This window comes from Spermophilus citellus (genome assembly GCF_964194105.1).
Source record: "Spermophilus citellus genome assembly, chromosome: 7".
In the NCBI taxonomy this organism is placed as follows: domain Eukaryota; kingdom Metazoa; phylum Chordata; class Mammalia; order Rodentia; family Sciuridae; genus Spermophilus; species Spermophilus citellus.
Genome location: NC_138188.1, coordinates 31,640,796 through 31,664,589, shown reverse-complemented (window position 1 = coordinate 31,664,589; position 23,794 = coordinate 31,640,796). Strand labels below are relative to the sequence as shown.

Genomic DNA, 23,794 nt, shown 5'->3' with positions numbered 1-23,794 from the left:
CAGTCACGTGTAAGGTTGGTCTCCCACAATGTTACTGGCATCTCGTGGTTAGAGGGCATGCACAGGATGGCACCCACAGTGGACATGAGGGTGAAAACCTAGTGCAAGAGGATTGTGGCACAGCTGGGTCATTCAGAAATGGAACTCTGGGCTGGGAATGTAGCTCAGCAGCAGGACTTGTGCTTAAGATGTACAAGGCCCTTGGTTCCATTCTCAGCAGCAACAAATGAATGAATAAGAGCATAACTCCATGGTCAGATGGTTTTGGTGTGCACAGGCTCCTCCGTCCTCCGTCCCCCGGCTGGACAGTCGTGTTTTACTGCACGGCCTGAAGTCTGATGTTGAAGTGCGGCAGCGCCTTAGTGGGGCCTAGCCTAGTGCCCAGCACAGAGTAGGTGCTCAGTTTTACCTGGAAAAGCTCCTCAAAGGAGGTAACAAATGCAGGAGCCCTGAACAAAGGAGGAGGCAAGGAAGCCTGGGTATGGGGGAAAAAATAGTCTGTGCCTAGGAAGGAAGGGGAACAGAGGTCATGTTTACAGGGGGAGGATCTGACTGCCAAGCCTCGGTGTGGGATCAAGGGCAGGGGATAAGCCAGAGGCCACTCATCAGCCATCACACCAGAACTGGCTTTGGGAAGGCACCATGCTGAGAAAAGGCTGGGTGGGCTCAGAGGGGGCTCCTGGAGATCAGGAGAATCCAGTGAGGCTGATGCCTTGGCCAGCAGTGCAGAGGGGGCCTGGGGTCAGCAGAGGCCACAGAACCACAGGTGGCAGAGAGCAGCAGAGGGGCTAGGTTGTTGGATTTTTTTTAATGATTTTATTTATTTATTTATTTAATTTATTTCTATTTTATTCTATTTCTCTGCAGTACTGAGGATCTAACCCTGGGCCTTGAGCATGCTAGGCAAGTACCTTATCACTGAGCTACACCCCAAGCCCAACAGCAGGGCCTTCTTGGCTGTGGATTTGTAAAAACAATAGGGAGCAGAAAAGTAGGACTGCCCGACAGGGTGGAGAGGATGAAGCCGGGCAGTGGAAGGCAGGCGGTCGCTTATGACCTGTTGACCATTTTTTTTGTATTCTGCCATGGAATAGAGAATATGTATGTGTTCACATACCTGCATACATACACAGGAACAAGAGAGGACTCTCTGTGTGTGTGTGTGTGTGTGTGTGTGTGTGTGTGTTGTTAGAGGTGGCAGTATTGATTCTGAGCTTCCTAACAGCCAAGGAGCGACAATGTGATCTTCAGGACACACATGGCTTTTCATGATACTTTAAGCAAAAGAATCTCTCCTGTTGTCCTCAAACAGGGGACACAAAAACCTCCCCAGGATGCTAGCAATGAGTGATAAGCAGGACTTGTGATCCCCCTATGCCCCAACCCCACCCCCAGCTCCATTGCAGTCCTACAGGAACTAGAGCCCATCTGGGTCTGTGCCAGTGGTGCATACCTATAATTCTAGGAGAAATCTCAATTCAAGGCCAGCATCAGCAATTTAGGGAGGTTCTAATTTAGTGAGATCCTGACTCAAAAAATAGAACGGGCTGGGGATGTGGCTCAGTGGTAAAGCACCCCTGGATTCAATCCCCATTACCAAAACACAAACAAAACCAAAAAAAAAACTCATTAAAACCCAGCCCAAGAAGAGTGATCCTGTTGTGGTATCGAGGGCTTGGTCAGCCATAATTAGAAGGTCTAAATAATGAAATTCTCTGGTTTATTCCTCCTGGTGAGAAGAGGAAGGAACAACCTGGTTGTGTTTTGAACATTTTCTTCTGGTGCTGATAAGTGCTACTTGGCCCACGGTCCCTAAAGGCACCGAAGGAAAGGGCTGGAGAGGGGGCCATGTTTAGATCCAGTGGGTATGGCCTCCCACATTAGCCACCTGGGAATCTAAGTGACCTGCTCTGACAAGCGTGCAGGCTCGGTGCCCCTGCTGCCCACCAGGGCAGGGCCGTGCTCTCCTGTGCTTTCACATGTGAGCATTCGGGCCTGGCTGGTGATTCAGCTGATAGGTAGGACAGGGACTCCTGGCCTGTGTGCCAGTGATGGCACAGCCCAGGACAAGCTGTGCTCTGGATGGACAGGGCCTGCAGGGCTCTCAGCGAGAGTCATCTTCCTTAGCCGGCACCCCTGCAGTGATCGACATCAAGCTGGACAAACCCCAGGAGCCCCCGGCCAGCGAGGGCGGTTGTTCCTGCTAATGCGGAGCCTGACCTCGGCTTCCTCCGACACTACTCGCTTGTTGTGTTGCTTCCTATTGGTTAGCTTCCTATGGGGGTGGGGAATGAGTTCATCAAGATGGGAGGACTTTTCTTTTCTCTCTGTCTCTAGGAGTAGGGTGGGATGGGGAGGGAGGCTGGGCATCAGGGATCACATCACTCTTAACAGCTGTTACTCAAACGACTATTTTTTGGTTTGGTTGTAATATATTGTACTTTATTAAGATTGCCAAAAACTGTTAAAATTTAAAAAAAAATTTAAATCATGTGTATACAACTTTTTGCCAGATAAAAATGTAGTCATTTTTATTTGAAAGATGTGCTTTTTGTTTTTGTATATTTGTAAACTTATAGAAAACCTTTTCCACACACCTCCTCCTTCCTGTTCTCTTTGAACTGTCCAACACCTCTGCCTTCCTCCCCTCTCCAGCCCAGTAAATTAAAACGATTAACTGAGTAACTAATTAGGCTCCAGTCCCGGGCTATTCAGCCCAGATCAACCAGGCCCCACATGGTTAAATCAAACATTGGTTGAACCAAACAGCCTCCAAAGAGGCTTGGGCCTTCTGTGGGCAGCGAGGGGCATGAGCAGGGCCCTGAGCTGAAAAGAAAGGCTGTAGACCATAGGGAGGCCAGGCAGCACCCCCAAGGAACTGCTTCTGCCTCCCCTTTTCCTACCCTCAAAAGCCTCAAGGGGGCAAAGGGCACAGGCAACTTTGTGTGTTCTGTGCCCACTCAGTGACCAGTAAAGCAAGAGGCTATCGGAAGGACGGGGTGCTGTTGGCAACTGTGGGCTGAGATGGTGTGGTTTATAGACCAGGGCACCCTGTATAGTTCTGGAATGTTCTAACCAGCCTGTCAACCAGCACGCAAAGCTGGGTTGACATAGAAACTCAGTGTGTGACTCCGGGTGGCGTACCACCCTGGAGCCCTCCTCCCAACAGTCAGGGAGGCTGATAGGGCCTGTACCGAATGCCGATGGTCCATTTGTGATTGGGTGAGGAAGGCGATTGGTAGAACCACCTTGAGAGAGACATGTTCTCAGACCCTCAGTTGCTAATACAGCTGAGTGTTGTTCTTAAAAAAAAAAAAAAAAAAGCCAATTTCTTCATGTTTTTACCCCACTGGCATGGTACAGTTGAAATCTTTGTGCACGTACCTTTGTGGATATTGTGGCTGCACTGTGGGCACCTGAGGGTAGGATCAAGGTAAAGACTCCAGAAGGCTGCCTAGGGCACTGGGACCTGCCCCCAGAGAGCCATTCTCACCATTCTGACTCATTCCTGAGAATGGCTTAGACCTGAGAACCTGTAAAGTCTTGGAAGAAAACTTTCTCTTTGTAACTCACTCGGCTGGCACTCCAAATTGACCCAGACTTACCACTGCCCCCCACCCGTCCTGCACGATGCCAGGAATTGGGCGGTGGTGACTCAGAATAACCCCTCTCCCACCCAGCTGGCTTTGGCTCCCTCCAGTCTGCTGATAGACATGTCCTAGATGGGCTAAATGACCTTCTGAGGTGTACAGGGTGAATTCCTCCAAAGGCAGAACTCCAACAAGGTTGTTTTGGAATTTTGGAATTTCTCAGAAACTAATCCAAAATGGCAGCCAACAGGTGTCAGGGCTGATTTTTATGCAGTGGGTCTGCCACACACCATCAGCCTAAGAGCTGATCTTAAGAGAGGAATCTATCTTCAGGTGAAGAGGAAGCAGGATCCCAGTGGGCACCTCTTCTGGAGGGCAAGGACCAATGTATGAGTGTAACTCAAATGTCACGTGTTTAGTTTTTATATGTGTGTACATAATTATATATATAGATAGACTTGTGTATACACCTTCCACAGACACATCCTCACACAGAGATACATGTGATCAATGTATATTCTTGTCTTTCCTGCTCTCAAGTTGGAACTTGCATTGTGATAAAAGTTTTGGAAATTCAAAAGTACTTCGACGTGTTGAAATAAGAAATATTCAATATTGTCAAATAATCTGTGATTGTCTTGCCATCAATAAAAATAATGCATAGATGTGTTAAAACTACAGGCAAAAATAGCCCAAGGGAATATCTCCACCACCTCTCTATGTACTTACATTCAGGGGGCACATGCCTGCATGGGCCAGGGTTTCCCTACTTCCCCGCCATGGGCACACCCCCCAAGTGGTGCTTGTTGGAAGAGTGCTTTCAAACTTGTGAGAATCTATGGGAGTCTACATTACAGCATCTGGCCTGGCTGGCAGTGAGGACAGTCACTTTGGGCCTCTGGGACAGCTCCGTTGACAGGGATTTGCACTGGGTCTTGGTGAATGAATGTATGGTGGGTTTTAATTTTCTTGGCATTGAAGGGTAGCTTTACTTAAAACATCCTATAAAACAAAGTACATGCTCAGTTCTCTTCTCATGTGCACACAATCCAAGGCACCATGATGTTTCCCATCATGACACAGAGGAGCAGATGGCATAGAGAATGGCAGATACCATTTGGACTGACATGACCTCAGGGAGTCCTGCTTTTCCTAGACTGCACACAACGTCCTCTCTTGAGTTCAGGCTTTTCCCTGAGCCTGTGGCCTCTGAAGGTAAGGGCAATTGTCCCTTCTCATCCTCCCACCCTAGTGGTGCCTTGCCATTCCATGACCCAGTCATTCTCAACCTGATGCCACCCTGCTCTCCCTAGGGTCTGTAATGGTAACCAGACCTCTTTCACAGAAATGGGTTGGCTCCTTGGCTGTCATCTTGAGTCAGTGCCATTACTATCCATTTGCTTGAGGGAGGATCGTGTCTCAGAATTAAGGTTTAACAATAAATGGCCAAGTCCTCTTGAAGATGATGTCATGAACTTGCTTTGAAATCCGCAGTGAGACTCCACATCTTTGCTGAATCAACACTGGTTAGCAGAGGACAAAGCCTAGGGTTCCTTTTAGGACATGATCTCAGTTTAGTCATTCAGCTCCTCTCCCCAAAGCCTAGATCTGACCTGGCATTTGGGCAGGAGCCTCTTCTTTTAGCCCACTTTCTCTTTAGGGGACTCAAAGAAAAGCTGTCAGTAAAGCGCCTATTCCACATCAAAACAAGGCATCAGAAAAGTCAAGATCAAAAAAAGCAAATGGCTTATTTACAAAGGCACATATGTACCAGCAGGAAGGCGGGACATCAGTATCTCGAGCGCTGTGTGCAGTTGTGTGGTCCCAGATTAAAATCTGCTTGGTGGCTAGAGGCCTTCTGCCATCACTATCCCCACTATGTTTCTATCACCATACTGCAGTGTTCCCAGGTCCAAGGAAAGCAATGGATAGGTCAGTTCTAGTGTCTCAGGAAACAGAAACAAGAATTGAAAGTGGTAGCCAAGTGCAGACACATCTGGGGTGCAGCGTCTCTATCATCCAGTGGCTAACCAGTGCCGGGAGCCCCTATCTTCAAGTACCAGATATGACAAAGGAATGCCACTGCTGGCTTTGGTGTCCTACAGATAGAGCAGCCTCATTCCTTCACAGATGAAAGCAGGTGAGGATGTCAGGACCAGAGACCAGGTCACTGAGGACTGCAAACAGTCAGAGCCATGTGAGGGGCAGCTGAACAGATGTATGTGTGTGCACTGACCAGAGTGTTGTGTGCTAGTTTCCAAACTACCTCTCCCCAAAGAATGTGAGGCACCATCACCTTGCCACAGCAGCATAAGGCAGAGATCCCATAACCCCTTCCTGTTCTGCAGGCAGGAGAATAAGACCAAGAGGGTGACTTGATCACCCAGCAAGTCAGGAGTGATCTGAACCAAGGTGTTGCCATTCTTCATCCATCGCCAACCTATGTGTGTCCCTCAGGCCATCTCTGCTTTGTGGTTAGGATGTAAGATTCTTCCCAGTGTATCTCAGTGAGATAGGAGAGAATACAGATATTATTTGGGGTCCCCAAGTCTACTTAGATCATCTGGGGTGACCACAGACATCAGGGCACCCTTTGAATTTCTGCTTGACATCAACTGTTTTGGTATTCCCGAGTCTTGAGACCTCAGTGTGCAGCCTCCCTGGACTCCAGACCTTCCCATCAGGGTATGGTTTATCAACAAAACCTGGCAATGGGGCTTTGGCTGTTTCCTTCATGAGGTGGGAAATCTCCACAGCGTCGAAGGCCAGCCTGCATCTTGTGGTGTGTGTTGACTCCCCAGCTCACTTTCCCCTCTCCCCTCCCTTTAAAGCGATCTGCTGTGAGGAGCACAGAGGGTGGCCTTTCCATCTGTTACGGGCTCAGAAGGCATAGCGGCCATATTGACTTTACATTAAACTGTGTAAAATGTGGAAAAGACTCAGCATGTTGGTCAAACAATAAACTGTCCTAATTCTCAACACAAACCTCTTGTCTAATGTTTCTAAGGGGGGTCAGTCACACATGGGGGGAGGGTTCAAAAACAGATCCTCAACTGCATGCTCCCAAAAGCCCTCTTCTGTCCTGGTGTCTTTCTCCTGCTCACCTGGGCTTTACACCAACTCTGAAGGGGTAGGGTGGGACACTGGGAAGATTACATCCACACAATCCCAATCTTATCTGCCTAAAGGCAGATGGAAAGGGAGGTTCCAGGCAGAGCAGAGACTCAGGTGTGACTTTTTTCATCATTCAGCTCTCTAACTGCCTGGGTTAGGGGTTATTGGGGGGGGGGGTGTAGGGAATGGAGCTCCTACCCTGACTTCCAGAGAACCATTCAGAGACAAGAACTTAAGGGTGATGATTCAACCCACTAAATAGCATTCCTAACTCACCCTACACCAGCCAGGCGACAATCCTGCAAGGCCCCTCAAGTCTGTCATCTCCAGACAAAAAAGTACCCTAAAAACCCATTTAGTTCTGGGACCAATTCCAAAGAATTAAAAGCAAAAATGAGGCACAGAATAGCCATAGCCTGAGAATGCTGGAAGTCCAGCTTCACCAGAGCCTTTCCCTTTAAAGGTTCTAAAGGTTCTGGAACATCCTCCAATCTCTCAAGGAAGCCATCTCTCATTAGAATAGATGTGCCTCCCCACTAAGTCTTCCTTTTTCTGGTTTCCAGTTTTGAAGTGTGAGGTGAAACGGTGCAGGGAGGTCAAGGGGCAGAGGCTGACCACCAATGAGGCTTGCGTGGGCCAGAGGAAAGCTATTCCATGACAAGCAGTCCTCTCAGGGTGACGGCGTTCAGGGCAACGTGACTTCACACAGCAAAGGGAGTGAGTACTCTTCCTGGGTATGGCATTGCCACTCACAGCTGCCCAGCTGTCCCTGCCTTTGCCACGCTTAGGAAGCTCTGCTGGGATTCCCTCAACATGAATGTGATGACAGAGCTGTGGTGAATGTCCTGCCTGAGTGCACAGCGTGGCATCCAGGGATGCTCAGAGAGGTCACCATATGCTACACTCAGATATTTTTAGAAAGCTCAAACAATGTTCAAGTCAACAGAACCTAGCCAAGTGCATCACTCTTGGCAGACCATATAGGCACTGAGAAGAAGTGGCAGGCCCCAGGGATGCTCTAGCTTTTGTTGATCAGGAGCTAGGGCCCACAGTAATGGTGGAAGAGAAGCCTCCAAGGCCTGGGCTTGAATGAAGACCCTGAATAAAGAACTGCAGCCAGTGGCAAGACCCCTCTAGTCTGTGGGTGTGCTCCATAACCACTGAAGATTCACTCCAGAAGCGGGCCTGTTTACCAATGGAGTGCCCAGGGCTTGCTCACAGCAACTGCCCTCCTTGCACCTTTCCCTCAGCTGGGCACAGGAGGGCACCTGCATCAAGTGCCCACGTACAAGGCGGCTCGGACACCTCCAGTTCCTAAGGTATTTCAAGCCTTACAGTCAGTCTGTCCCTGTAACCTGACAGTACTTTCTACTCTGGTCACATCTGCCTCCCATCTTATGAAAAAAAAAAAAAGGGGGGGGGCCTGCTTTGGTTGGATGGCTTCAGAGGATACCACCTGAGTAGAGAACGCTCTGGCCTTCCACTCAAGCCCTTCCCAGCTGGATGTGGTGCCATGCCTGCATATTCCAACTATTCAGGAGGCTGAAGCAGAAGGACCACAAGTTGAAGGCCTGCCTAGGCAGCTTAGTAAGACCCTGTCCATGTGAGGTAAGGACAGGAGAGTTGGCACCTGTGTACCCTGCGATCGCTGGGCTCAGGTAACTTGGAGTTAGGCCTGAACCCCACACATGCTTCCATCTGTTGTCACTGTTTCACCTTGAGCTGGACAGGTCGGTTTATTTATCAAGGAATGTATTACTCACTTAAAAAAGCAATAAAAACCCAAATGTTTAAGAAGACAGCAAAAAACATCACTTTGAAAAAGCTATCTTTTTTTAAAGCATGAACGAATATGCACTTCAAAAATCTACAGAAAACTTTTCACTTGTATTTGTTCCATAACATTCTAGCTAAGAGTACAAAACAGGAATAACCTGAGCAGCACATGAACAAAGCCCAGGAACCCTCGGCCGTCGAGAAAGCAGAGCAGTGTTTCAGTCTTCCTGTAATCTCTAGTATGACCACTAGAACACGTGAGACCCTTGGCATTTAGAGATTTGGCATCTACGACTCCATCCTCTGGGAAAGACTGATGAGATTTTAAAACCAAAATGCTGAGGCTGGAGTATGACAAGTCACTGAGCTGACAGAGAACATACCCACTGCCCACTCAGCCTTGCAGTCTTCATGTGGGGCAACGACCACAACTGCATCTGCAAAGCTGGGAACTCACAGAGGACTAGACAGTGCACGGTCCGTGAATGTCAGAGGTGACTGGAAATCAGCTAGTTTCATACACAGGCAGGTCTGTTTCCAAGAAAAAGGAACCAAAGCACAGAGGCAGAGGATAAGAGTTTTCAGATAACCAGAGTCTCATGATAATGTCCTCTCTATGTGAACCGTGATGTCACATAGACCTCAATCTAAATCAAGAACACACTAAAGGGAAGTTACACACACCTTAACAGAGGGAAGATGAGCCAAACAGAGGTGATGCCTTTGAACGGGAGAAATACGGGAGAACTAAATTTAAACAAAAAATCTAAGCTGGTGCCAACAGTAATTTGTTTCCAAAATAAAGAAATTTTTCTAACCACATCTTGTGCCCCTTCTTTATCAACGCCAGACTACCCTTTCTCCAAAACTGCCAGTCACCCGCAGACAACCATGGCTGTGCTTCAGATATATGCTCAGGCGATTTTCGCCAGCCATTTCTCCAAGTCCTGGATGTCAGCAGAGCCAGTGTCTCCTCTTCTGCCCTTGGCACTGCACTCAAGGAACTCCACTTTGAGGGGCAACTGTGAGAATTCAAACTCTTTGCCTTTCTTTCCCAGCTGAACAGGGACGGTGCTGGAATTATCCAGCGTGCTGGGGGCAGCGGAACGCGTAACTCGTAAGGTGTTGCTGTAGGAGGAGAAGAAAACAAGTCAGCAACAAAACTTTACACAGCAATTAAATCACACTTCTAAATATGTCAGCACTCATTTAAGACTAGAATAATCATGAACCTGTAAATTATGCTATTCAGGTTACTAAACAATCCTTTGCATTTGCAAGATGGAGCTCCAATTTCTCACCTAGGTGACACCAGATCAGTAGTGGACCCAGGTCATAGCAACTTTCTCTCAGCCAAGGCCCTCTTCTGTTAGAATCTCCTGATGCCATTTTAAATTATGGTTTAAAATTCATGCTATAAGTGTTATAAAAACTTAATTTATGAAAGCTAAGCACGGGTAGACAGGGTATTTATTTTACCTTGAGTCTATTTGGATATGGAGCTTATAAATCCACAAACTCTAGACTCTTATATCTAATTTGACAAAATTAACTGCTCTCCGATCTCTTCATTTGCAAAAACCTTCTCCACTAAGTCACCTTACTGCCACCTGCTGGCCCTGACAAAACAGCGCATGAGCAATACATTTGCTAACTCCTCCCTTTCTGCTCCCAGAAGCAGAGGAATGCTTGCCAGACCAACTAACTTTCCTACAAGGGAAAACATTTCTTGGTTCTATAAGGTTGCTTAAAAGTTAATGAAGACCAAAGGCAAAACTAAATAATACGTTGTTTAAGAACAAAAACAGAATAAAAATAGTTCAAAAAACAGATAAATTATTAAGAACATGAAGAGACATCCTACAGAATGGGAGAGAATCTCTGCCACCTGTTCCTCAGGGCATATAAAGAACTCAAAAAACTTAACTCTAAAAAAAAAAAACGAAAAAAAGAAAACCCCAATTAAATAAATGGGAAAGACTAAACATACACTGGTCAAAAGAAGAAATTACAGTTGGCCAACAAATATATGAAAAAGTGTTTAACATCTCTAGCAATCAGGAAAATGCAAAACAAAACTACATTAAGATTTCATCTCACTCCAGTCAGAATGGCAATTATCAAGAATTCAAATAATAATAAGTGTTGGCAAGGGATGTGGGGAAAAGGTACACTCATACTTTGCTGGTGGAACTGCAAATTGGTGCAACCACTCTGGAAAGCAGTATGGAGATTTCTCAAAAAACTAGTAAGAGTGGAATTACCAGATGACCCAGCTATCCCACGCCTCAGTATATATACAAAAGATCTAAAATCAGCATATTCTAGTGACGCAGCCACATCAATGTTTAGCAGCACAATTAACAATACCCAAGCTATGTCCAACCTTCAACAGATGAATGGATAAAGAAATGTGGTACATATACACAATGGAGTATGACTCAGCCATAAAGAAGAATGAAATCATGGCATTTGCTGATAAATGCATGGAACTGGACACCATAATGCTAAGTGAAACATGCCACATTCAGAAAGCCAAAGGTCAAATATTTTTTCTGATATGTGGAAACTAGTCCAAAATAGGAAGGAAAAAGAGAAAGAATGGAAAAGGGAAAAAAGAAGGAGGGGAGTCTGTCAAAAAAGGAGGAAGACCAACAGGCTAAATGAATGGAACTAAGGGGGAAAGAAAAGAGTCGGATAAGAGAAAAAGAGAGGAATCAATCTAACCTAACTTTCCTATGTTCATACAGGAATACACCTCAGTGAATCTCATATCATCTATATCTATAAGACACTAACCAAAAAGAAAAAAAGATCTAAAAGTAAATAGCACACAGATCAGTAGAGCAGAGAAAAAGGAACAGGGAGACGGGGGACAGGAGAAATACTGAGGACTGAATTTGAGCAAATTATATCCCATGCTTTTTAAATTGTATCAACATGAATCCTACTGTTATATATAACCCAAAAAAGAAACAATAAAAAATGTAAAAAACTGCTACAAAAAAACTTAGGATATCATTTACCTTCTGAGGGAAAGCTTTTGGGGAGGAACACACAGCCAGCTAGGCCTTTTAGGCTTAGTGGTGAGTACATAGTATCCATCTTATAATCTTCAAATTTAATATATGCACCTTATATACTCTTATATGTATACTATGTTATAACAATTTTTAAGAAAAAAAGAGCAAAACATTATGTGTAACCAGCTTTTGCCACAGGGTTATAAAAAATAACCCTTGTAATTAAAAACTTTAAATTCCTTCAAAACTGATAGGGCCTAATTCTCAAAAATAAAAAATTAAATTAAAATTAGGTTTCTAATTTAACTAATGTTAACCTTTACGACTTTTCAACATTTTACTTCACTGTTTATAACAGAGTGTTTAGTTCTGTACTGTTTTCCTCTAACCCTACTGTAAAAAGCAAATAACCAAAGAAAAACCTGTTTTAAATATGGGTAAACTTGGGACTGCACTGTCAAAAAAAATGTGGGGGGGGGGGGCAAAAAGAACCCTGAAACACAAATAATATTATAATAGCTTTTGTTCTCCCAAAATGATTCCCCACAAATGCAATACAATCTTAGAGACTAAATTATCTAACTGTTCCCATGTCCCTAGCCTAAGGAAAGTACTGTTTATGGCCTCAAGAGAGAGAGCACTGAGACACACACACAATTTCAGAAGGGTAGGATCCACAGAGAGCAGCACAGGTCAGGCCAGCAAGAGCCAGAAATTAAACATTTGGGGCTTTGTGAGCCGTATTTGGTCTCTGTTGTGTATTTTTCTTTTTTTAAACTGCCCTTTAAAAATGTCAAACTACTCAGCTTGCAGGCCCTGGGCAGGAGTCTGCCACTCCTGAAGCTGACTAAATTCTGAGTACGCCTGATCTGATGAGGAAAAACTGTATAAATTGTATAAATTCAACTTTGAGAACATTTTTCCCCATCATGATCTACTTCTTTATTCATTTAACAAGCATCAAATGGTGCATGTAGCTTTTAAGCAGGGTAAATAATATTGTCAAGTAGCATGAAAACAATACAAGAAGCTACAAAATGCTACCCTTGATTTTTATATTCCTCATTCTGTCAACAATAATTTCCAGTGGCTTTAAAACTGTTTTCCTTCTTTTTTCCTGATCCTTGGTTTTTGTCTGTTTTTATCTTATTATTTTTTTACATGCACCTTTAAACATAGTTTTATATGCATTACTGTGTGGTGAACAAACACTTCCACTTTCTGAAATAACACTGATCTTAGTTTCTAAGATCTTTCATATCAATTATGAGTCAGCAGCGGTGGTAAAACAAATTGAGCAAATGGTTTCAATAAATCTTCTCTACATGAAATTGAAAAAGCCAAAATACATTCTACTGTCATGTACAGCTAAAAAGAACAAAATTTTAAAATTTAAAAAAAATTTAAAAATAACCTAAAAATATCCCATTAATGCTTTTAACAATTCCTTTGGTGATTCTAAAAATTATTTAGTAAGTATATCTCACACTAATATTCAGACAATAATTGTGATCATCACTGATAACCAGACAAAAGAAATATGAACATGCTGTTTTAAGCCTATATGTGAATGTGTTTAACCAACAGGCTTTATTCACACTTACAGTTCTTTCTCAAGCTGTTGCTGAATTAATTTTGCTGATTTTGCCATTGCAATATCTGTAAAGTAAAAACACTGTTGTAGATTAAACCAGAATGTAAACCAGCAAGTTTCTCCTCACTCCTTTTCAAAAAGAGCTTTTATCACTAATTCTTTCTCTATCAAAGTAAACATTAGATTTGCACATATAGACTTCCCAAAATAATGCTTACAAACATGTTATGTTGATGACCCTAACATGGACTTAAGTTTTCCATACCTTACAGACCTTTCAATTCAATACATATGAGTCCAGTCAGTTTAACATAAAAAAAAAACAAAACAAAAAAAAAACCTTACCAGTTCTCTGACTCAACCAAGAACTTTCACTCCAATAGACAAAACCCTACTTGTCACTTAAAAATAAACTCAGCATGCTTTCAGCTGATACTAATGATATGAAAGCATCCTTCACACTACAGGGATGCTTGGTGTGGCCACAAACCCCAAATAAACATTAACTGCCCTCTACATGCTAAGTAAGAGAAATCAAAAGAAGTCAGGTAATGATGCTAATAAATACATCTCTCATTAAGTATCATAATCTAACCACTTCTGAGAAATGCTTTAAGTTCTTCACAGAACTTTAAGAAATAGACCAGTGAAAGGACAACTAGTTTATCTTATTTTATTGGTAACAGAACTGAAGGGCAGTTTAACTGGGCTTTTAATGGTTTTTAATGGTTACCAGTTTAAAGGAAAATCTTGTAAACTCCCATTGATAAAATTTGCTAAATGATAAACTTATTTGGAAGGAGAGACTCCAACCTCTCCCTCCAAAATAGTGCAACTGACATGACACATCGAAATCTGACAAACTTAATTTGGTAAAGTAAAATAATTTATAATCTTAAAAAAAAAAAAAAAAACCTATATCCCAAAAAAATAGGTAACAATTCCTCTGTTGTGGACCCTTAGGAAAGCCTGGTAAGAAAATGAGTGAAAAGATGGGAGTAGAAATAAATTTTAAGTTTTAACCTCAGAAAACCTGAAACGCAATCACCATTTGACCCAGTTATCCCACTCCTCAGTTTATACCCAAAGGACTTAAAATTAGCATACTGTAATGACATGACCACATCAATGTTCACAGCAGCTCAATTCACAATAGTTAAGCTATGAAACCAACCTAGGTACCCATCAACAGATGAATGGATAAAGAAAATGTGGTATATATACACAATGGAATATTACTCAGCCATAAAGAATGAAATTATGGCATTCCCAGCAAATGGATAGAATCAGGGGCTATCATGCTAAGTAAAATAAGCCAATCCCCCAAAATCCAAAGGCTGAATGTTCTCTTGACATTCGGATGCTGACTCACGATGGGGGGAGGGGAATGGGAAAGACAGTAGAATGAATCAGATATAACTTTCCTATGTTCATATATGAATACACAACCGGTGTAACTCTACATCATGTACAACCATAAGAATTGGAAATTATACTCCATGTATGTATGTCAAAATACACTCTACTGTCATGTATAACTAAAAAAACCCAAATTTTAAAATTTAAAAAAAAAAAAAAAATCCTTCCACTTGTAGTTCATGACAACTGTCTCCAAACCTCAATAATGATAACTGTGGACAACTGAACTAATTCTTAGTAGTGATCTCAGAAAAATCTCAATTATTATGGTAGAAAACACAATGGCACCTTGCTTGTTGCAGGCTATCAAAAATGATGGCGTGTTCTTCAGACTCATACTATCAATGAGGACTTGATACAGAAACTCGGCCACATCCTTCACCTCTCGCTGGAATGCTGCGCTGTCCACAACAAACACAACAGCCCTAGAGGGAAAAAAAAGAAAAACTCGCACATGAGTCTGCAGCAGTGCACCATGATCCTGAAAATTCTAGCCTTAATTCAGATTAGTGAATCACACACTAGAGAAACATATGCAGGTCTGTGTAGAGTTAATCACACAACACTAATCTTCATTTAACATAAACTAGTACTGAATGATACTGTGGGTCAATGCCTGAAGCTGAGCAGAGACTGAGGAATGATGTCCACCCTCAGAGACCAAGAAATCATGCAGAACCCTATGATAAATGCCAGGAGAGAACTATGCCCATGGTGTAACTGGAACAAAGAGGTGATCATTTCAATAAGACAAGGTCAAAGTCAAGGAGGATGGAGTAGTTGAGCTGAATTTTAACTAGATAAAATGTCCAGAACATAGTATATTGAAGGCACAAACAAGGGAAACACATACATTAAAGAAGTCAAGGCAAGCTGGTACATAGGGAGATGGAGAACAACACACGACCAAGTCACAGAGCAAAGGGTGTGACACATCAACCTATGAAGTTTACGTTTTTCTGTCTTGCACAGACTACTGGTACCTAAATGACAGAAATCGTAGAAGGCAACTGAACTAGAAGAGCATGACCAGGGAGGGCCTGACTTAAGGCAGCAGCAGTGAGAATCTTCATGTGCCACAAACAAAGCTATATCAGAGTTAAAGCACAGCAGCCCAGGGAAACTATAGACGATGGGCTTTAGGGACAATGGTCTAAATGCCCAGTGGGGCAGGAGACATGCAATGGCTGACATGCACTGGGGAGCTGGAACCAAACCTGCTGCACGAAGCCTACAACTTAAAAGCAGTCTACTAGAGGCCCAGGGTTGGAAAATAATTCCAAAGGAAATTGAAAAACCAGGCCTCCAGGTATGGAGTGTGAATTTACACTCTCCCCAGGTGCAAGATTCCCAAGTAGAAAGATTTACATAAAAACTGGGCCATATTCTAAACATCTCTGGTCCCAACAGATAGAAATATACTCCTTCTCGAATGAGGCTTTCATATACTAAAGTATATCAATCACAACAACAATAATGCATCCCCTTGAAGGGTTCTGGATCAAATATTGCAAACCACAGAAGAAAATAAATAGTCATGCCAGAGAAAAACAAGCACCCCCAAATTAGAGATAATGAAGCAATCTACAAAACACATGATTAAAATTATTTAAGTGCACAATACTAGGAATCATAAGAAGAAACAGGAAAAAAAATGTAAAGACCATACATAGTAAATGAAATTAAAAATCCAATGAAAAAGTTAAAGAGAGATTATTCTTAGCTAAAACAAAATGCAGTAAACTAGAAAACAAATATGAGAGTATCACACAATATGCAAAGTAGAAAAATTTAGAAGAAACAAGAAGGGCAGAAATACTAAGGTTCAATTGTGTCAACTGAGTTACAAGATGTGAGAACTGAGAATGGAGAAACAGCACTAGCCTGAAGAGATTATGAGAATTTCTAAGAACTAAAGACAGATATGAATCTCTGGTCTGGAACAGCACATTTAAATTCCAAACATGACAAAGCTAATCCACCCCTTGACAGAAGGCAGACCAGACAGATTTCCTAGAAAAAAAACAATGAGACTGCAGCAGCAGACACAGAAGTCAGCAGTCATGCCTTCCACGTCACCATGGAAACAACTACCACCCAGGACTTTATACTCAGCTAAAATCACCATTCTAGTACACAATAAAGATAGCTTCAAATGAACAAAAGATGAGAAATTTTACTACTCACTCACTCTCTGGAAATATTTCTAAAACATACACTGAGGAAAAACAGATCCTAAAAGCAAAGAGCAGAATGCCAGAATTTGGTGAAAGAAATCATAAGAATCCAGGTATGTCTCAGTAATCATTGAATATAAGAGCAAAAATCAGCAATCATTGGAGGTGAAAAAGAATGATATGAGGAAGAGCAGAGTTAAAGCATTTGAGCTTTAGGAAAAAGGAACTAGTATTATCGATTTTATGAGACGTTGTGCAATGTTTAAAAGGAGGGACAAGGGGCTGGTGTTGTGGCTCGCCTGGCATGCATGAGGCACTGTGTTTGATCCTCAGCATCACATAAATGTAAAATAAAGATATTGTGTTCACCTAAAACTAAAAAATAAATATTAAAAAGGAAAGGGGGGGGGGGCAAGTGGAGAACCAAAGAGTAGAAATAACATATTTCACAAGGGGAAAAATAGAAATTAAGGAAATTTGACTTGTAATAAAAGTCACATAATAATCTTTAATATGCATTTATTATGATTAAGATTTCTTTGAACTCAGTTTTATCTTCTTTTTCTTTTTTCATGGGGACTGAATCCAGGAGCACTTAACCACTAAGCCACATCTCCAGCCCTTTTTTATTTTTATTTTGAGATGGGGTCTCACTGACTTGCTTGGGGCTTCTCTGAGTTGCTGAGGTTGGCTTTGAACTTGCGATCCTCCTGCCTCAGTTGAGAATACAGGTGTGCACCACTACCCCATGTTTGTTCTATTTACCTATAATACTTGAGTCACAGAGTAATTATACTGCAAATTATAAAATATTTATAACTGACAACATAAAAACAAAAAAAAATTCAGTGGTAAATTAATACCCAATTCTAGATCTGTCTAAAATGTCTGAAGAATTAAAAAAAATCACATTCTCTTCTGAAACAAACTGCTCATCATCACCATCTTGTGGGTAAGGAAACAATTTCAAAATCTAAGTCCACATGTGTTCAATAAAAAGGAAAGAACCAACTAACTCATTCCTCAAACCTAAGATGCCATCAATTCAAAGAAACATTTCAGGAACCACTAAGAGGAGAAAATACTGCCAGTCAAACTATCACACCTGGGATAATTGCAACTGTAAGATGCCTTTGAAATTCAGAGACATTAAAATGTCTTCAAATCATTGAAATGTGTCAGACTAATTTCCCTCTCCAGTTCTTATCAACGTTAGATGTACACATGAAGAGAACACTTGCAAAAGCAGCATAAGAATTTTAGTAAAGAATTTAAGGGTTAATAACATGAGGGCAGACACTGAAAGAATTATGAAAATATTGTTCTTGAAATAAAGTTACACATAATGTTGGAGTTTAATAATTTCTGGGACCCAACAGAGCTTTAAAATTTTTTCCTAAATATTAACAATCCTGTATTATGTCACTGAATTCATCTTCAGAGTATATTTTAATAATAATGAGGGAACACTTCCCAAACACTCTGAGATGAATTCCTTAAGCATTATCCCATACAATCTTCACAATCCTAGCAAAGGTGGGCTTGCAACCCAGAAGTGGCTCACTCCAAGCTCCATGTTCTTTCTACTGCAGGACAGTGTGCTGCCTCCAGAATCCCATCAGAGCAAAACACCAGTCCCACATGTGCAGACTGGATACACAGTACCAACTTCAACAAGCCCACTTCATTTCTTTCTACTTACCTGGCTGAAGACTTAAACCGCTCCAAGAACTGAAGCCTTAAGCTCTCATGTCCAGGGAGGTCAATCAAGGTCAAGCTGTTGCCCTGAGGATGGCAGCAGTAATATTGGATTAATGTTTCCATCCAGATCCTTGTGCACATCAGGATCAAATTAAAGGCATAATACTGGAGTCTAGTTAATTAATTAATACAACAAGTGTTACTCTAATAAATAAATCAAACAAATTTTCATGGAACATTTTCAAATAAACACCAGCCCAGGGTTGGGGAATGTAGTTCATTGGCAGACTGCTTACTTAGCATGCATGAAGCCCTGGGTTGAATCCCCACACCAACCTCCCCCCACAAAAATAAAACACTGGTCAAAGTTCTGGGGATATAATAGTGAACAAAGATGTGGTTCCCGGTCTAACATTAAGCATGATGTAAAATTACATATAAAGTAACAATTTTGATAAATGTTCTTAGGTTTCATAAGAAACCTAACCGAGGGAGTCAGGAATGTGTGGTCTATCTGAGGTTTAGGAGATACCAGTGTGAATAAAAGCAAAAACATGTTAACAACTGTAATAAATATTCACAAGCTTATAATGCAAAAAATAACTTAGAATTTATAGCACATGTTGCCATTACTGGGATCCTTAATCATTATAACAAAGCATACTTTCATAGTTTCCACCCCTTAATTCTTAAATATGTGCTTACCAGATACCCATTTATTTGTTTCAATTCTGTCAATTTTTTTTTGCCAATTTTTGAACCCCTATTGACCTAGCACATTATGCACTAATACTAAATCCTATTCACCATTCCAGGACTTCATCCTTGACCTTATGATCAATGTAGATGTGTCTACTCAGTGACAAAACTCTTAGAGTTGGCTTTAGTACAAGTATCAGACTCATCAATCATTTCTCGCATGTTTACCTCCAACCATGATCACAGTTCAATAGAAGGGAATCAGTATCATGTACAGATCTGACATAATTCCAGCTGGATTCATTATGATCTTTCAGAAAGACAAATAAAAATACCTACTAGCCTTTTCAAAATATTGGTAAGAGTCTAATGAACCCAGATTAAGACCTACTGCTCCATTTAAAAAATAGCACTGAACCACACAGCATTAGCAATTCAGAAGATTCATGACTAGGTACATTACTACCTAGAGAAAACAACAAAAATATAATATAAGCCACATGTAATCTTAAATTTTCTAGTAAATATTTAAAAAGTAAAATTTGTTATAATAAGTTATATAATCCAGTATATCAAAAATATTATTAATATGTACTAAGGAACCAACACATTATTAATGATAGCTTACATTCCTTTTTTTCACACTGGTTCTTCAAAGTCTGGTAAGTACTTAACACTTATATGACCCCTCTATTTGGACTGGTCAAATTTCAGTGCTGTACAGTCACGCAGGGTCAGTAGCTACTGCACTGAGAGATACAGGTCTAACACACCCTCAAATAGCCCACTTTAAAAAATTCAGTACAGGACCCTAAAAATTAATGATCTCCTAAACCTGAAATTTCAAAATCCAAATCTTTGGAAATTTAAAAAGGTCTTGGTCAGAAAAATTGCCATCATTCAAATAAACAAAAATATCTCTAGATATTTAAATGGAGTCCCTGTACCTTTGCCTACAGTGTTTAACTCTAGAGGCACCACAAAGGGGAAGTGGCACAAGGGAAAAGGGAAAAGAGCCCTAAGATCACAATTCTAAGTCACTATCCTTCTGTCCTTCCACTCTTCCAGTCAGTCACTTAATCCTCATTCCACTCACTCACTAAAACTCATTAAGTATCATAACCGGCTTGCTTGTCACTATTTACATTCTAGAAAAGTCTTTCTCATGATTCTTTATGGGTATTTTTGAAAGTGCTCATATATACTTTTCAAGATATCCATTGCAACAGTTTGTAAAGGCAAAAGATTCTAACCACAAACAAAACTAAATATTAGCAGTACTTTGATTACATCAAAATTTAATTATATGGTACAGCCAGAGTAGAATACTATGCAGTTCATAAGTCAACAAGATAGTACTATGTGTTTAAATGTAGGAGAAAAATGTTAAGTTCTATCAGTCATACTGTTAAATAAAAAAATATGGACAAAAAAGTGTGTTAAGAAAAAATATAATTAAGGGATATATAGATACAGCTGTATATGCATTGAACACTTAGAAGCTTACACACAAAAATAACAGCAGTTATTACTTCCAACAACAAGACTAGCTTGTGGGATTAGAAAAGGAAAAATTACTTTTCAATTTTTTTATTCCGTGTACATGTATTACCTCTTTAAAACATAAAAGAAAAAGACTTAATGTCCATTTTTTTTAATATTTATTTTTTAGTTTTAGGTGGACACAATATCTTTATTTTACATTTATGTGGTTCTGAGGATAGAACCCAGTGCCTCATGCATGCTAGGTGAGCACTCTACCACTGAGCCACAAACCCAGTCCTAATGTCCATTCTTAAATAGGTAAATTTGGAAAGAAGACAAAAAAAAAATTAAGAATAAAATGATTTATAACATTACTGTACATAAGTGACTACAAAGGAGAGGTAGAAATGACTACATTGGCCAACAGATTATAAAAGGCAGAATTTGTCACATAATATATTTTTATATTCCTTATAAAAATAAACTTCAAATGGTATCTACATCCTCAGACTAATTCATTCCAGTCAGGTTGTCAGACTCTTTAACACTGCAGTCACATCTTACCCTGTTATTGTTGACTCTGTATACAGCAGAGCTGTCAGTAATGGAAGTCTGAGTGTCTCTGTAATGGCCTGTTAACAACTGTAAAAAATAAGATGGGAGAGATCAGAATGAACATATTAACAATAATAGCAAATCTAATGAGTAATAATAATGTTCTACCCTGCCCAGGTTAAAGATCAAATAAAATGAATGCTGCTTGCAACAGCTAAAGAAGATTTTAATTTTTTTTAACCTGTAGAAAAATTGCAAACTTCCTCCCCCTCTCTTTAATAAGAGAAAAAAAATATTTTCAAACCATAGTTAGTGGCCAAATTTACTTCCCTTTTGTAAACATTTTTAACTATCATAAATAATTTGAAATTATATTTCCTTAGTGGAAGGAAAACTACTTCTACTGTCCAAAGGAAGAATAAAAAGCAGAAAATCTGTCCTATTCTCATAGTAAAACACATACTCAGTTAAAAATACCAAAAACAGCAGGGTATGTTGGTGCACTCTCATAATCCCGGGAAATCAGGAAGCTGAGGCAAGAGGATCAAAAATTGGAGGCCAGCCTTTGCAATTTAGCAAAGCTCTATACAACTTAGCGAGACCCTGTCTCAAAATAATAAAAAAACATAAAAATAAAAATGCTGTATACATTAAAAATAAGTATTAGTGAAAAGAAACCTAATTAGCATAAACTATTAAAGAAGAATCATCCTTTAAAAAAATAATTTTGACAAAGCTGGGCTGGTCACTTGGAAATGGTCAGGCTAGGAGTATTTACACTACAGAAATCAGCAAAGGCCACAATTTAGAGCTTTGTTTACTGTTTCATAGGCTGTTTAGACTTAAGAAAGTGATAAAGAAAGGTTAAAATTAAAACCATGTTGTCTAGAGCCATTACAGTGGTTAGCACAAGACACTGAGAAAGTGTTCCTTTAGTATTATCTGATTCATCAAAGTTGTTCATGTCATCGATGAATAAGTTTGACATACATTTTCATGGTTTCATTTTCCTCTTGTGAACACAAAAATAACAATATTCACATCATGTGTCAGATTTAATGACAATAAATTTATAGAGGAAAGAATCAGCAGACTGGGATGTAACTGCATTTGTCAAGTCATGGTACAAATACAACCACAGTTTGGCTACTGGAGCAAATCTTTCAAAATCCAAAAAATTCCCCCCAAAATTGAAATATTTAAAAAAAAAAAAAAAGTCTTTTACAGGCTCTCTGAAAGGTTTGTTACATGATAAATTATAACTTTAAGTAGGTCAGGTTTATATGTCTTTAACGGCATCCTTAGCCATTTAATACTTATTAAAAAATCTTGTGATAAGAATTAAATATCAGCATCTGGTAAGGAGAAAAAAAGAAACAGGAATGGCTATAAAATTTTAGTTCATAGGATTTTCAAGTCTTTTTGTTTTCATAAAGTCTAGAATTCACTCCAAATTTGGCAGGATAAGTTTCTTTTGCCAAATAAAACATGAAATCACAGGAATACAGGGATGCCATAATATTAAGTTTAACAAAAATATAAATCAAAGCACTTACCCTGACAAACAGCAATGTCTTCCCAGAATCACAAAGACCAACAAGGAGAACAGCTCTCTGACTGCTCTTTCTGCTCCAGATAAACTTCCAGAGCACTGTGGAACAGAGGGGAAAGTAATAATAAAACAAAGATATCTACGATAACCTGTGGTTTACTTTGTTATTAGCACTATTTACGGTGGTTACCTAGGCACCCGCTGAGTGCCAGCCACTATCAACTGTCAACTCTCTGTGTCTACACCTCTTCCCTGAGCGTGGATATCTCAAGGGGTATCTTATGACTTTTGTATTCTCAGAGCCCCGCTCGCAAACATAGGATGTCCACGCTGGTCTTCAGATCCCGTGGATCCCGGCGGTAAGTGAATGGAAAAGGAGGGACCGCGCGCCCAGGCTTAACAGGAGTGGAGTTAAGGAAACGCGTGTCCCAAGCACCAGGACGTCACTCCCGGGGTCGCCCGGGATCCCCCTTTAACGCAGGGCTGCGTCAGACAAGAGGGTGGGATGACAGACACATTGAATCTCACATCTAAACTCCACTAAAACGCCCTCTAGGCTCCCGGGCCTGCCGAAGCAAAGCGGAGGCCGGGACCCCAGCCACCCCGCACCCACCATAATCACCCGCCGCCTCTTTACCCAGCGTCAGCAGCACTACGAGGAGCGACACCAGTACTGACAACAACGTTGGGTCCCTCTGCTGCAGCTCCTGCCTCAAGGAGTCTAGGTAGGGCTGGAAGGTGCCCCCGGCACCGCCGGTGTCTCCCATCCGCCGGGAATCCGCGGAAGCCATGGATGAGGCGCGTGCTCTCCGGTGCCGCAAAAGCGACGTGGCCCTATGCTCTGCGCAGGCGCGAGCAGCAGAGCTTCACGGGAGTGGTAGTTCCCGCTTTCGGGCCTGTGGGATACCCGTGTGCCTGATGGGAGTTGTAGTTCGCTCATACACCCAGCTCCTCTACGAAGGACAGAACCCTCATTCTTCGCCGCCTAAATGACTGTGGAAAGAACAAAGAAATGTATGGCTCTCGAAATTTCCACTTAGAATTTCTAGTCGGTCTCTACGTGAGATGAGGCTTGTGAGGAACTCAGGCATCCTATATTGAAGCGACTT

The 23,794-nt window shown here is 41.2% G+C and overlaps 2 protein-coding genes across 2 annotated transcripts in view; one reads left to right on the top strand and one right to left on the bottom strand.

Annotated features, from left to right (window-relative positions):
• The window catches only part of RAB6B (RAB6B, member RAS oncogene family), a 64,995-nt gene extending 57,125 nt beyond the window's left edge, over positions 1 to 7,870 (top strand). The window contains exon 8 of the mRNA XM_081300791.1: positions 2,143 to 7,870. Within this exon, the coding sequence (XP_081156917.1) occupies positions 2,143 to 2,207 (65 nt within the window). The 3' untranslated portion in view covers positions 2,208 to 7,870. The remainder of the gene's footprint in view (positions 1 to 2,142) is intronic.
• Positions 7,871 to 8,519: 649 nt separating this feature from the next.
• On the bottom strand, positions 8,520 to 23,529 carry SRPRB (SRP receptor subunit beta). The gene is made up of 7 exons (XM_081301801.1): positions 23,323 to 23,529; positions 22,690 to 22,784; positions 21,143 to 21,220; positions 18,396 to 18,478; positions 14,805 to 14,941; positions 13,108 to 13,162; positions 8,520 to 9,608 (listed from the first exon to the last, which is right to left on the bottom strand). Exons 1-7 carry the CDS (start codon positions 23,474 to 23,476, stop codon positions 9,395 to 9,397), a joined length of 816 nt encoding a protein of 271 aa, XP_081157927.1. The 5' UTR covers positions 23,477 to 23,529; the 3' UTR covers positions 8,520 to 9,394.
• Positions 23,530 to 23,794: the final 265 nt, after the last annotated feature.